Here is a 14,151-nt window from a genome sequence, read left to right as displayed (position 1 = left end):
CAAAGTGTCTTGTGTTGTTGATTCAAAAGAACCGGCTCATAAGAGTCATTTGTTTGGCAATCGGACTACACTTGTCACAAAGTGTCTTGTGTTGTTGATTCAAAAGAACCGGCTCATAAGAGTCATTTGTTTGGCAATCGGACTACACTTGTCACAAAGTGTCTTGTGTTGTTGATTCAAAAGAACCGGCTCATAAGAGTCATTTGTTTGGCAATCGGACTACACTTGTCACAAAGTGTCTTGTGTTGTTGATTCAAAAGAACCGGCTCATAAGAGTCAATTGTTTGGGAATCGGACTACACTTGTCAAGAAGTGTTTTGTGTAGTTGATTCAAAAGAACCGGCTCATAAGAGTCATTTGTTTGGGAATCGGACTACACTTGTCAAGAAGTGTTTTGTGTAGTTGATTCAAAAGAACCAGCTCATAAGAGTCATTTGTTTGGGAATCGAACTACACTTGTCACAAAGTGTCTTGTGTTGTTGATTCAAAAGAACCGGCTCATAAGAGTCATTTGTTTGGGAATCGAACTACACTTGTCACAAAGTGTCTTGTGTTGTTGATTCAAAAGAACCGGCTCATAAGAGTCATTTGTTTGGGAATCGGACTACACTTGTCACAAAGTGTCTTGTGTTGTTGATTCAAAAGAACCAGCTCATAAGAGTCATTTGTTTGGGAATCGAACTACACTTGTCAAGAAGTGTTTTGTGTAGTTGATTCAAAAGAACCAGCTCATAAGAGTCATTTGTTTGGGAATCGAACTACACTTGTCACAAAGTGTTTTGTGTTGTTGATTCAAAAGAACCGGCTCATAAGAGTCATTTGTTTGGGAATCGAACTACACTTGTTGCAAAGTGTTTTGTGTTGTTGATTCAAAAGAACCGGCTCATAAGAGTCATTTGTTTGGGAATCGGACTACACTTGTCACAAAGTGTTTTTTTGTCGTAGATTCAAAAGAACCAGCTCATAAGAGTCATTTGTTTGGGAATCGGAATACACTTGTCAAGAAGTGTTTTGTGTAGTTGATTCAAAAGAACCAGCTCATAAGAGTAATTTGTTTGGGAATCAAACTACACTGGTCAAGAAGTGTTTTGTGTATTTGATTCAAAAGAACCGGCTCATAAGAGTCATTTGTTTGGGAATCGAACTACACTTGTCAAGAAGTGTTTTGTGTTGTTGATACAAAAGAACCACCTCATAAGAGTCATTTGTTTGGGAATCGAACTACACTTGTCACAAAGTGTTTTGTGTTGTTGATACAAAAGAACCGGCTCATAAGAGTCATTTGTTTGGGAATCGAACTACACTTGTTGCAAAGTGTTTTGTGTTGTTGATCCAAAAGAACCAGCTCATAAGAATCATTTGTTTGGGAATCAAACTACACTTGTCGCAAAGTGTTTTATGCTGTAGATTCAAAAGAACCGGCTCATAAGAGTCATTTGTTTGGGAATCGAACTACACTTGTCGCAAAGGTTTTTATGCTGTAGATTCAAAAGAACCGACTCATAAGAGTCATTTGTTTGGAATCGAACTACACTTGTCGCAAAGTGTTTCGTGTTGTTGATTCAAAAGAACCGGCTCATAAGAGTCATTTGTTTGGGAATCGAACTACACTTGTCAAGAAGTGTTTTGTGTCATAGATTCAAAAGAACCGGCTCATAAGAGTCATTTGTTTGGGAATCAAACTACACTTGTCGCAAAGTGTTTTATGCTGTAGATTCAAAAGAACCGGCTCATAAGAGTCATTAGTTCGGTAATCGGTCTATACTGTTCACGCTGCTTCGTGTTATAGATTCAAAAGAACTGGCTCATAAGAGTCATTTGTTCGGGAATCAGACAACACTGGTTACACTGTGAGTTTCACGCTGTAGATTCAGGCTGCAGGATACACTGTTCCACATAGGTGTAAAATTGCTGGAACCATTAACAGAATGGAAAGTCAATAAAAACAAAAAGTGGTTTTGCTATTTTTTTAAACATGGTACTGATTCTGAACAAGAACCGGTGCTTGATTCCCAAGCGTAGTTGACTAACATCATACATCTACTCTGCAACCTCTAGTGATTAAAATCACTGTATTTTTCAAGTTAGGCTTTGACACTATTAACTTCACTTCATTAGTTATTTATTTACACTTCAAACTGTCTGGCAACTTAACAAGCCACAGAAAAATCCAGATTCCGATAATGTTTTTATCAATTACCCTTGATAAGGGTGACAGATCATTGAGCACAATGTTAATTTTCAAAAGGAAACACAAGTATTTTGTCTTAAAACAATGTAATAGTGTCGGGCCCGCTCTAAGTAGCACTAAATAAGCCCATTGAGTCGTTTCCTGGCTGAGGTGATCCAAAGCAAACATTGATCCAAGCTGAACTCAGGGATGTTTGCGTTCATTGATAGGGTCATTTAAAAACCCTCAGTGCAGGTTTAGACAAACAGCTGGCAATGTGTTTTAACAGCTCACAGCATTATCCGATCTGTTTCATCTGACACATTAGCGAGCATTAATCATCACATGCTGTATAATGGGGCATTTGTCTGTCTTAAAGTGTATATTATGAAAGTCTTGAGTGGAAATTTAGAGTATAGTCAGAAACTCTCTGGAAATGTGACAGGATATCATATAAAATCTTGTGGAGATTTGAGTCTACATATGTTGGCAAGATAAGGCTGCTTCAACAAACTGACTTGAAGAAGTTTAAACATACCTGTGCTCTTCAAATTAAAGTACCATTACACAGTGAAAGCCGGGACGGAAACCTCTCATGGACTATCTCAGGTTTTCATCAGAGCTGTTCTGAAAGCCTTATTCATATCCAGTGTGTATGACGGGGAAGTATAATGTAAAATGCAGACCAGTTATATCATCATTCTTTGGAAAAGATTAAAAAGTGCAAAGTAATAGAATCCAAAGGAGTCCGACAACACCAGCAGTACAGCTTCAATTAAGTTTAATTTGGTTCAGTAAAATTCAAAGCAGTCAGGCTTAGTTCGGTGACATTTATTTTAACTAAACAATTTAGTCTGTTCAATTCAGCTTAACTCAGTTTAGTTATGTTCTGTTAATTTCTGTTTGGTTAGTTTCAGTTCAGTTCAATTAAGTTCAGTCAGGCTCAGTTTGTTTCAATTCATTTGAACTGAACAAGTCATTTCAGTTCAATTCAGTTGAACTCAGTTTAATTCAGTTGAACTCAGTTTAGTTAAGTTGTGTTCTGTTAGATTTGCTTCATTTCTGTACAATTCACTTCAGTCAGGCTCAGTTAGGATAAATTTTGATAAATTTACCAAACAATAACTAGACAAAGTAGTCTGTTCAGGTAAATTCAGTTAAATTGGATTCAATTCTGTTTAACTCTGTGCAGTTAACTTGATTTGGTTAGTTTAAATTAAATTCTCAGGTTCAGTGAGTAAGGCTCAGTTCAGCCTGGTTCAGTTTAGTCAGACTAAGTTTAGTCAGGTTCAGTTCAGTCAGGCTCAATTTAGCCAGGCTCAGTTTAGTCAGACTCAGTTTAGTCAGGCTCAGTTTAGTCAGACTCAGTTTAGTCAGGCTCAGTTTAGTCAGGATTAGTTCAGCCAGGCTCAGTTTAGTCAGGATTAGTTCAGCCAGGCTCAGTTTAGTCAGACTCAGTTTAGTCAGGCTCAGTTTAGTCAGGTTCAGTTCAGTCAGGCTCAGTTTAGTCAGACTCAGTTCAGCCAGGCTCAGTTTAGTCAGGCTCAGTTTAATCAGGCTCAGTTTAATCAGGCTCAGTTTAGTCAGGATTAGTTCAGTCAGGATTAGTTCAGTCAAGCTTATTTCAGTCTGGCACAGTTTAGTCAGACTCAGTTTAGTCAGGCTCAGTTAATTCAGGCTCAGTTTAGTAAGGCTCAGTTCAGCCAGGTTCAGTTTATTCAGGCTCAGTTCAGTCAAACTCAGTTCAGTCAGGCTCAGTTTAGTCAGGCTCAGTTTACTCAGGCTCAATTTAGTCAGGCTCTGTTTAATCAGGCTCAGTTCAGTCAGACTAATTTCATTCAGGCTCAGTTTAGTCAGATTCAGTTTAGTCAGGCTCAGTTCAGTCTGGTTCAGTCAGATTCAGTTTAGTCAGGCTCAGTTTAGACACGCTCAGTTTAGTCAGACTCAGTTTAGACAGGCTCAGTTCAGTCAGGCTCAGGTTAGTCAGGTTCAGTTTAGTCAGGCTCAGTTCAGTCAGGCTCAGTTCATTTAGGCTCAGTTAATTCAGGCTCAGTTTAGTAAGGCTCAGTTCAGCCTGGTTCAGTTTAGTCAGACTAAGTTTAGTCAGGTTCAGTTCAGTCAGGCTCAGTTTAGTCAGACTCAGTTCAGCCAGGCTCAGTTCAGCCAGGCTCAGTTTAGTCAGACTCAGTTTAGTCAGGCCCTGTTTAGTCAGACTCAGTTCATTCAGGCTCAGTTTAGTCAGGCTCAGTTCAGTCAGACTCAGTTTAGTCAGGCTCAGTTCAGTCAGGCTCAGTTCACTCAGGCTCAATTTAGTCAGGCTCTGTTTATTCAGGCTCAGTTCAGTCAGACTCATTTCATTCAGGCTCAGTTTAGTCAGGCTCAGTTCAGCCAGGCTCAGTTTAGTCAGGCTCAGTTCAGTCAGGTTCAGTTCAGCTAGGCTCAGTTTAGTCAGAATCAGTTTAGTCATATTCAGTTTAGTCAGACTCAGTTCAGTGTGGCTCAGTTCAGTGTGGCTCAGTTCATTCAGTCTCAGTTTAGTCAGACTCAGTTCAGCCAGGCTCAGTTTAGTCAGGCTCAGTTTAGTCAAGATTAGTTCAGTCAGGATTAGTTCAGTTTGGCACAGTTCAGTCTGGCACAGTTTAGTCAGGCTCAGTTCAGTCAGGCTCAGTTCAGCCAGGTTCAGTTCAGTCAGGCTCAGTTCAGCCAGGTTCAGTTCAGTCAGTCTCAGTTCTGTCAGGCTCAGTTTAGTCAGACTCAGTTCAGTCAGGCTCAGTTTAGTCAGGTTCAGTTTATTCATTTTCAGTTTGGTTGAATTCATTTTAACCAAACAATAACTGAAGAAATAGTCTGATCAGTTAAACTCAGTTCAGTGAAACAATATTTACTTTAGCTCAGTCTAGTTCAGTTTGATTTGGTTTGTTGAAGTTCATTTCAGTTCAATTCCATTCAGTCAGGCTCAGTTCTCTTTTAACTGAACAATAACTGAACAATATTTTCAGTTCAGTTCATTCAATTTAGATTATTTCAGTTCTCTTTGTTTGGGTTCAGTTCAGTGTTATTTATTGCACAATGGTAATTCTAAGTGTAACAGAGATTTCATGTTTTCAGTTCAATTTAGTTCAGTGCCACTCTACAAATCTGCTAAATGGCATTTCTAAATGGAGCAGTGTACAGACGTGTTTTGTTGTAACCATGGCTCAGAGTCAGTGATATAATGAAGCACTTCCTTGATGATTAGCTCTTGTTTTTAGTTTGTATTCGCAAGGGTTTTCCAGGGCTGCCGTGTACAATACAGTGAACTGTCAGAGCAGCAGCACCTGAGGCTGTTTGTCTTACTGGAGCTCACTAAACGAGCAGTGAAAATAGTTTTTCTTGCTTCCCGCGGTGCTACCAGCACAAGGAAGCACCTGCTCTGAAGTTGTTTTTAATAACGTAGATTACTGGTGCAAGGTTTTATTATTGAGTAAATACCATATAATTGCTTGTGCAATAATTACGAATGAAATAAAGCGACAAAAAGTATCAAATATAACAAAAAGCTGTTTTTATTCTCAAAGACAAATGAAACAATCATCAGAAATGCATGGAAAATCTCAAAATTGCTGTTGGATTGTCAGTTCCATAGAAACAGGTTAAAGTTTCACACACTGGTGGATATGAGACAGTGAAGCAAGAGTGTCAGAACTTAAATATCTGTACAGTATGTGCAAGGGAGAAATGCTCGACACGCAATAAACTGTATTGTCCTACAAATAAAGTAATGAGTTTTCTCATTGTTTACAAACAAAGCATTTAATTGTGAATCAAAATAATGCATATCTCAATAGTATTGTGTCTAGACGCCTTCAATTCAGGGCTTCAATACAAAACACTACTTAAAGTACAGAAACAGCACTAATGGAGCACAAAAGAAGGGTTTATTTATCATTATAAAGTAAAATTGAAAATGGATATTCTTAGGAAAAGGCCCTAACTCTCTAATGCAGCAGTACCCAACCCTGTTCCTGGAGGCCCCCCAATAGTACACATTTTGGATATCTCCCTAATCAAACACACCTGCTTCAACTCATCAGCCCGTTTATAGAGACTCCGAGACCTGAACTGGGTGTGTCAGATAAGGGAGATGGATTGTTGGGGGGGCCTTCAGGATTAGGGTTGCAATCCACTGCTCTAAAGCCTTTGTTTGTCGTCATCATGAAGAAACATATTTAAAATCCATGTCAAAGTTTGTTTCAATATATAGAAAAGATTTAAAAGGATAAATGTTTTACAGAAAGTATCTCTGCTAGTTGACCCCGAAGAAAAAGAGTGAATGAAAAACAGTGAAATGTAATCCGTAGCCCAAAAGCGTACAAACATTTTGGCCTTTCGACACAGCCGTGCATGTATTAAGACAGAGCATTGTTCAGAGAGTTTTGGCATATTGAAGCAGTGAAACATGGAGTTTATCAAACGTTAACAGTGCAGAGGTTCTTTACATTTGCAGTTGCCTGCTTGCAGTTTTTGTAAACATTTTGTAAACATAATTGCTCTCCTTACAACCAAAAGACACCACGGTAAAGGAAAAGGCCAACATAAATAGTGGGGCCGTTCAGGGCGGTCTGTTTTTGTTAAAGAATGAAAATAAATTGTGTTCAGAGTTTAATACTGTACAGAAAATAAAATGACCATGATGACAGAAAAAAAAAAGAAAAAATTAGCTGTAGAAATCTGCAACACGGCGCAAAGGAATTAATGTTATGTGGACATTGCTTTGACCTTTGACCCCCAAATATGCAGTTCAGAGTGTTATTTTTTTTTAAGGTGAATATCACAAAACCTGGCAAAAACATGTTTGGGTCATATTTCTCCCCAAAATCAAAAGACGAGTGAGAATAAAAAAAAAAAAAAAAAATATGTATATATATATATATATATATGTTTGTGTGTGTGTTAATCATTTTAATATTTATATATATATATATATATATATATATATATAGGCAATTATTAAATGTTTTATGAATAAATTATTAAATATTTCCAATTAAATTGTATTTTATTCTCACACAAATTAGCCCATATTTAGGATCTTAATTTTATGCATTGATTTTCATCCCAATTAATCATTACTGTAGTGCTGATAAAAATTATATTATACATAAATATTTTATATATATATATATATATAGCCTTTTTAAATATATATATATATATTATTATTATTTATTTTATATATATATATATATATATATATATATATATATATATATATATATATATATATATATATATAAAATATTTATGTATAATATAATTTTTTCAGCACTACAGTAATGATTAATTGGGATGAAAATCAATGCATAAAATTAAGATCCTAAATATGGGCTATATATGTATATATATATATATATATATATATATATATATATATATATATATATATATATATGTGTATGTGTGTGTGTGTGTGTGTGTGTGTATATATTGCCTTACAAAACTGCAATATATACACACACACACACAAAAAATGTAAAATTGCCTTAAAAAAAATATAGATATATATTTTGATGGCTTTATATATATATATATATATATTCCAATTAAATTTGTATTTTATTCTCACACAAATTAGGGTCTTAATAATTGTATGCATTGATTTTATCCCAATTAATCATTACTATAGTGCGAAAAAAATTATATAATACATAAATATTATATTCATATATATATATATATATATATTATTTATAATTCTTTTTAAAAATGCAGTAATGCGAATTTGTGCGTGTGTGTGTGTGCGCATGCGAATGTCACCCAAAAAAATCTTCATTGAAATATTACAATAATAATTCTTCTTTTGATTTTGGGTTGAAATATCCCCCTTTGAGATGTTCACTCTTTTCCCTTTAAACATGGCCTTTAGGCTTCATTCATTTTCCTTCCCTTTGGAAAAACAAGAAGAAGTGCTTTGTTTTACACACATATAGAAATAAAAATAAAAACGAACGACATTTTGTTTTTCAGGGCGCTGCCAGCAGCCAAAATTACATTTGGACAAACGTTCTATCAAGTACCACTTGTTGTTAAATCCAGAAACATACATTTATCTTCAGACGCCAACTTCAGACGCCAACTACAAAGGGTAAAAGAAAACGGCATCATTACAAATATAATTGTACAAGATATTTGCAGAAGTGCTCTTGTAAGTAATATTTCATCATCCCAACTCATTATGCTTTAAGACCAATAAATACATTCTAGAACTAGAACTTTTCCAGGAAACATCCGTTGTTTCATTTCGGGTACGTTATTTGATTGTCTGTTTAGTGTTGCATTTCATGTCAAATGTTGTATAATCCATTCAACTGTGAATCAGAACAAACAAACAAAACCGGCGGTATTGTAACCCTAATATGAAAGTACTTAAACAAAATAATGTATCTCAATAAACAACAGCACATGGCGAAAAGACATTTCTGAGATGAAAAGGTGGATTGTTGCACAGTTTGCATAGTGTTTTCTAACATAAAGTGCAGTTAAGCATCCAGTTATAAAATGTTGGGCTTGTAATAGTATAGATTATATACTGTATCTGCACAAGGGACTGAAATTAGAATGCAAATATTCTGTGAGCTTCTGTCATGTCTGTAGATGTAAAGAATGAGGGCGTTGTTGCAAGAGTTTGGCCATTCTTGAAGTCAACAAAAGCCTTAAATTAAAATAAATTAACTTGATAAACATTGGTTACCAAGCGGAGAGTGCAGCGCGTCACCTCTATAGACAAATCTTTATTAAGGATGTTACATATTCTCATTTACTCCATGTTCTTTATATAAAATGTCGACTTTTCTTTCATCATTTCAGTAAAATGAAGGCATTATTCCACATTTGATTGTGAATATGTCTTATACGGAAACATCCTTCATTGCTCATGTAGCATTGGATTTTTTTGTGTTTTTTTGGTTGCTTGGCAACAGCCATAATAATATTGACAATAACAAAACATTTAAATTACAAAAAGAGTATTAAGTTATTAATAGATGACCCAAAAATAGTATTCAAATGTCCCTTTAAACGCATAATTTAAAGTTTATATGGCTTATATCGCTTCTTAAATCAGTACCGTCGGCTATGATTTACACATAAATTAAAAGGATAAGAGGGAATTAATATAGCAAATACTGTTTCAAATAGCGGACTTTTTGCACGCATAAATAAAAACTCACTTTCAGTGTTAAGAAATGCTCAATCATACAAAGTTAGTGTCAAAATAGTGTGGACGCATTTCTATTGCAATAAAAGTTCAATTCTAGGCTTGTAAAGGAACAGTTCTATCAAAAATGACCATTTATGACGATTTTCTTTCTTGTCTAGAACACAAAAGGATGCTTTTGAACAATGTCCACGATCCAGTAGATGACGTATTTTTATTACAGGAGCACAATTTTTACTTTGCGAGTCCAAGAACATCAATGAGCACGATTTTACACCTGTTGATACGCCCCCTTTTTGAGCACAAACCTTGAAAATGACCTGAACTTAAATGGTTGTATTTACGGGACACTTTGGTGTTTGGACACAGTTGTAGTATCTTTTGAAAGAAGACACATTGGGCTTTATTTCACAAGTTTCAGAATTAATATATGTTGTTATTTTTTAAAGTTAGATAAGCTGAAGTTTATAGTAATGGAAATATTTTGTGCTGAACATGTTTTATAATCTAAAAAACAATAATAAAAGTGCCAAGACACTCCAGAAATACAATGTCCTCAAAGTCACGAGTCTAAAGAAGTTACGTTTCAAATCTGAAGATGATTTAATAATAAATGAGGTTCCTGCAGCTTTAATGTCTGTAAAATCTCTGGAAGTGTTCAGAGTAAAATTAAGCTCCGCCTCTCAAGACGACACTAAATCTGACGGCACTGCTCGACTATTATGAATAAAACTACGCCACATTTTTAAAAATAGACTTTGGAGATGGGCTGGTTTTGTTTATGGGACTCTAATATATCAGATCATAAACAGTTTTACAACATGAATGCTGCTCAGATTGCGGTTTGATGAAGAACGATGACAAAGGCGAGATCTCATGTAAACAATGGAGAATATATCAATATTTCTCACATTTATTACTCTTATGGACAAAAAGTGCGATTGGATGTTTTTCAATGAACGCTTGTCATGGACGATTGACTCAAGTGTGTTGAACTGGATTCATCTGGTGATCGTGTTTTCATAATAAAAGTCCTGTTTTGATATCGCATGTTTTCATAATAAAAGTCCTGTTTTGATATCACATGTTTTCATTTGTACTCCTGCACAAATAACTCAATTACTGTTTCTGGAGGATTGCTGTCGTGAAACAGAGATTGGATATCAATGTTGAACCCGTAGAGCTTTGAAAAGATGTATCAAGTGTTAACATTCATTACATTATATATTATTATATTATGTTATTATAAGCAGAGTGACATGGGGGGAATTGCGTATCAACAGGTTATTTATAAAAACACTTTTGTCAGATATCAGTGAATTGATGTGCATGCAGGGCTGGACTGGTCATCTGGCATAGCGGGCATTTTCACGGTGGGCCAACGCACTTTGGGGCTGATCAGGGGCGGACTGGCCATCGGGAGATCCGAGCGGGCCGGTGATCGAATAAGCAAAAATGAGCCAGCGTGTTATGCATAACAGACCATAAAACGGCGGCACAATATGCAGAAAGGCCAGCAAACACATGTAAAGTCCCAGGCCGATTTCTCTTCCCATTCCAGCCCTTTGTGCATGTAAATGCGCTCAATGACATTAAAGCTGGAATGACGCATCTTCTCATGCCAAGTTTGCATTGTGCGTACAATTGAGATTTAACAGCAAGGTGAAAAATGTCAACAAAGTTATCGCATGGCTTTGGATCGCTTCAAGAATAGCTGCTTTTTTGGTCCTTTTTGCATGCTTTTGTTGAAAGCGAAGCGTGGACATTCTGCTAAACTTCTCCTTTTGTGCTCAACAGAAAGAAGACAGTCATACGGGTATAAAACAACATGGGTCACTGATGACAGAACTTGCATTTGGAGTGAACTTCTCCTTTAAATTCAGTGATTGCCATGTGCTATATCACTGACTGCTGCTTGGAATGTCAATTAGACTTGTGTTGTAAATCAACCATCTCAAAAACATCAGTGTAATCATCAAACTACACTGCAACCATTCAACATTAAGTACCTTTGTACCAACGGGTGTACCATTATTCCTCACAAGAGTTTGTGCTTCCGAAACGAATTCCCTTGATGCTTACAAATGCAAATATCTCTCGCACTACGTTCTTAAGGCTAACAGTGCTGTGTTGAGGTCACATTCAACTGGACCTTCTCAATATGGCCGCCAAACGGATTCGTCTATCCGGCCGTTGGAGTTGAGCACGGTGGGCGAGCTGCTGTGGCTCCCATCCGCCTCGCCTCCGTCTGCCTGATTGGGCAGGTTGGGGTTGATTAGGGTGCTGCCCGTAGAAGCACTAGTGCAAGGTGGCAGCATCCTGGAGGGGGATCTGTCTCCCCCCGGAACCATTGAGAATTGGTACGATCCAGATGAAGCTCCATAGTAGAGATAGGGCGTGCTGCTGGTCTGGAAGGGCCCGCTTTGGTTTTGGGTGGAGCCAGGGTAGGGTGGAGGCAGATAGGTGTGGTAGTGGGTGGTCGCAGACATGCCCAAAGACATGCCGGAGGTGACCGGTGTGGGGGTGTACGTGAACGTTGCAGGATAGTGCATTCTGGGACTTGAGAAACGGCTGTCCGTGAGGGAGGGGATGCCCGCAAACGGCCTCTCGAACTGACGTGGGTCGGTTGAAAATGGGCTTAGATCCGACGTACCTAATGGAGAGAAAAGAAGGAGCAGTTTATCAGTCACCATTTTTTTTTTTTACTAATAAACCAGCTAAAAGTAATTTTTTAATATCACAATAGTGGCTTAAAAAGTATTTACTCTCTTGTAGTGTTGGAAACTGGAAACATAAGCAGTGTTTCTGTCAGAAAGCATTACGTCATCCATTCACTTAAAGGGACAGTTCACCCAAAAATGAAAATTCTCATAATTTACTCACACTCATGCCATCCCAGATGTGACTTTCTTTCTTCAGCAGAACTCAAATGAAGATTTTTACAAGGATTTCTCAGGTTTTTTTAATCCATACAATGCATGTGAATGGGTGCCAAATTTTTTAAGCTCCAAAAATCACATAAATGCAGCATAAAAGTAATCCATAAGACTCCAGTGTTTTAATCCATGTCTTCCGAAGCTATATGATAGGTGTGGATGAGAAACAGATCAATATTTAATTCATTTTTTGTAATACATACTCCTCTCTGCTCAGTCAATCTCCACTTTAACTTTCACTTTCTTCTTCTTGTGATTTTTGGTGATTCACATTCTTCATATCGCCCTCTACTGGGCAGGGAGAAGAATTTCTAGCAAAACAAATGACTTAAATATGATCTGTTTCTCACCCACACCTATCATGTCACTTCTGGAGTAATGGATTTGACCACTGGAGTCTTATGAATAACTTTTATGCTGCCTTTATGTGATTTTTGGAGCATCAATATTTTGGCACCCATTCACTTTGCATTGTAAGGACCAACAGAGCTGAGATATTCTTCTAAAAATCTTCATTTGGGTTCTGCAGAAGAAAGAAAGTCATACACACCTTGGATAGCATGAGGGCAAATAAATCATGAGAGTTTTCATTTTTAGGTGAACTGTCCCTTTAAGGCATTTCATCCAATCATAATCCAGATTTTGCAACTCTTCAGTACATTTGGAGTATTTCTTGTCTTCTGTTTAGTTGCAAATGTAGTTTTTATGCTGAGGTTTGTCACTGTTTTTAACTTTTTATTAAATAAGTGTGTTTTTAGTTGTATTAGTTCTATCTGTTTAATGCTAGCTGAAAGTAACGACACTTTAGTAGCGTGACATTAGCTCGGCTGTTTTCAAAAACGTTTAGTTTTTCGAAACGTACACTTTGTTTAACAAATAGCGTTGTTGCGTGATGCAATGTATTTTCTTATGCATATGTAGTGTTTCAAAAGTGACATTTATTTCAGTGAAATTGTTCGTTTACATGAATCGTGAGAATAAATCGATCAATCAACAATTAATCTGTTATTTTGACTCCGCTAAGTGGCATTTTGCGTCTTCTTTTGTAGCGACATATTTAGTTGCGCTAAATGCTGCTGGTTTTTAGTTTTATTAGTTGTGTATGTTTAAGTTCGATGCTACTGAAATTAGCAACACTACAGGAACTTTGTTTTTTAGTAGTAGCGCAACGTTTCCAAAACAGAAGCTTTTCCAGAAACAAGCAATGTTGTCCAACAAGCAACGGTGTAGCGCGACAAAATGCATTTTCTTGCGCGTATGTAGTGTTTTGGAAGTCAAATTTATTTCTGTGAGATTTTTAGTTATTTTAGCATTTGAAGCATTTCAAGGGTTCTGTTTTGTAGCACTAAACGCTGCTGTTTGTCACCGTTTTGAACTTTGTTTGATAAAATTAAGATGTTTATAGTTTAACTAGTTGTGTTAAAGTTTAATGAGGTCACCCTAAGTGAGACAATTAAATGACATCACCTGGGGCCGGTTGCATAAAACTGTTTTAGACTAGTCTTACTAGTTAGTCGTCTAAAATGTTGGTCTTCATTTAAAGACCAAAATGTAAGACAGCACACCTCAGGCTAACTTTTGTTTGTTTTGTTTTGTCAGCTGAGCCAGTGGGGGCTGAAAGGGGCTTGAGTTGAGACTTGGTTGAAGACTTTGACTTCACAAATGGTAACAAAATGTTGTGTTTTTAATTATTTGGGTTAAATCACTAAATGTGTTCATTAAAATATATTTTGAAGCATTGTAGTCCTCTAATAATGCAAATATTCTCAGCGAATAAAAAATGTATTGAGCGTCCACTGTCGGCCATTTTTTTTAAGCTGTTCAGTGTCTTATTTTTCCCACAATGCAAT

The 14,151-nt window shown here is 36.6% G+C and overlaps 1 protein-coding gene across 2 annotated transcripts in view; it reads right to left on the bottom strand.

The window, feature by feature from the left end:
- Positions 1-11,359: 11,359 nt before the first annotated feature.
- LOC127662447 (runt-related transcription factor 2-like) overlaps positions 11,360-14,151 on the bottom strand; it is a 46,820-nt gene continuing 44,028 nt past the window's right edge. For both annotated transcript variants that reach the window (XM_052153618.1, XM_052153619.1), the window contains one exon: positions 11,360-12,018. In XM_052153618.1, coding sequence (XP_052009578.1) covers positions 11,522-12,018 — 497 coding nt within the window. In that variant the 3' untranslated portion in view covers positions 11,360-11,521. The remainder of the gene's footprint in view (positions 12,019-14,151) is intronic.

Source organism: Xyrauchen texanus, chromosome 22, assembly GCF_025860055.1.
Source record: "Xyrauchen texanus isolate HMW12.3.18 chromosome 22, RBS_HiC_50CHRs, whole genome shotgun sequence".
NCBI lineage: Eukaryota > Metazoa > Chordata > Actinopteri > Cypriniformes > Catostomidae > Xyrauchen > Xyrauchen texanus.
This window is presented reverse-complemented; position numbering and strand designations above follow the sequence as displayed.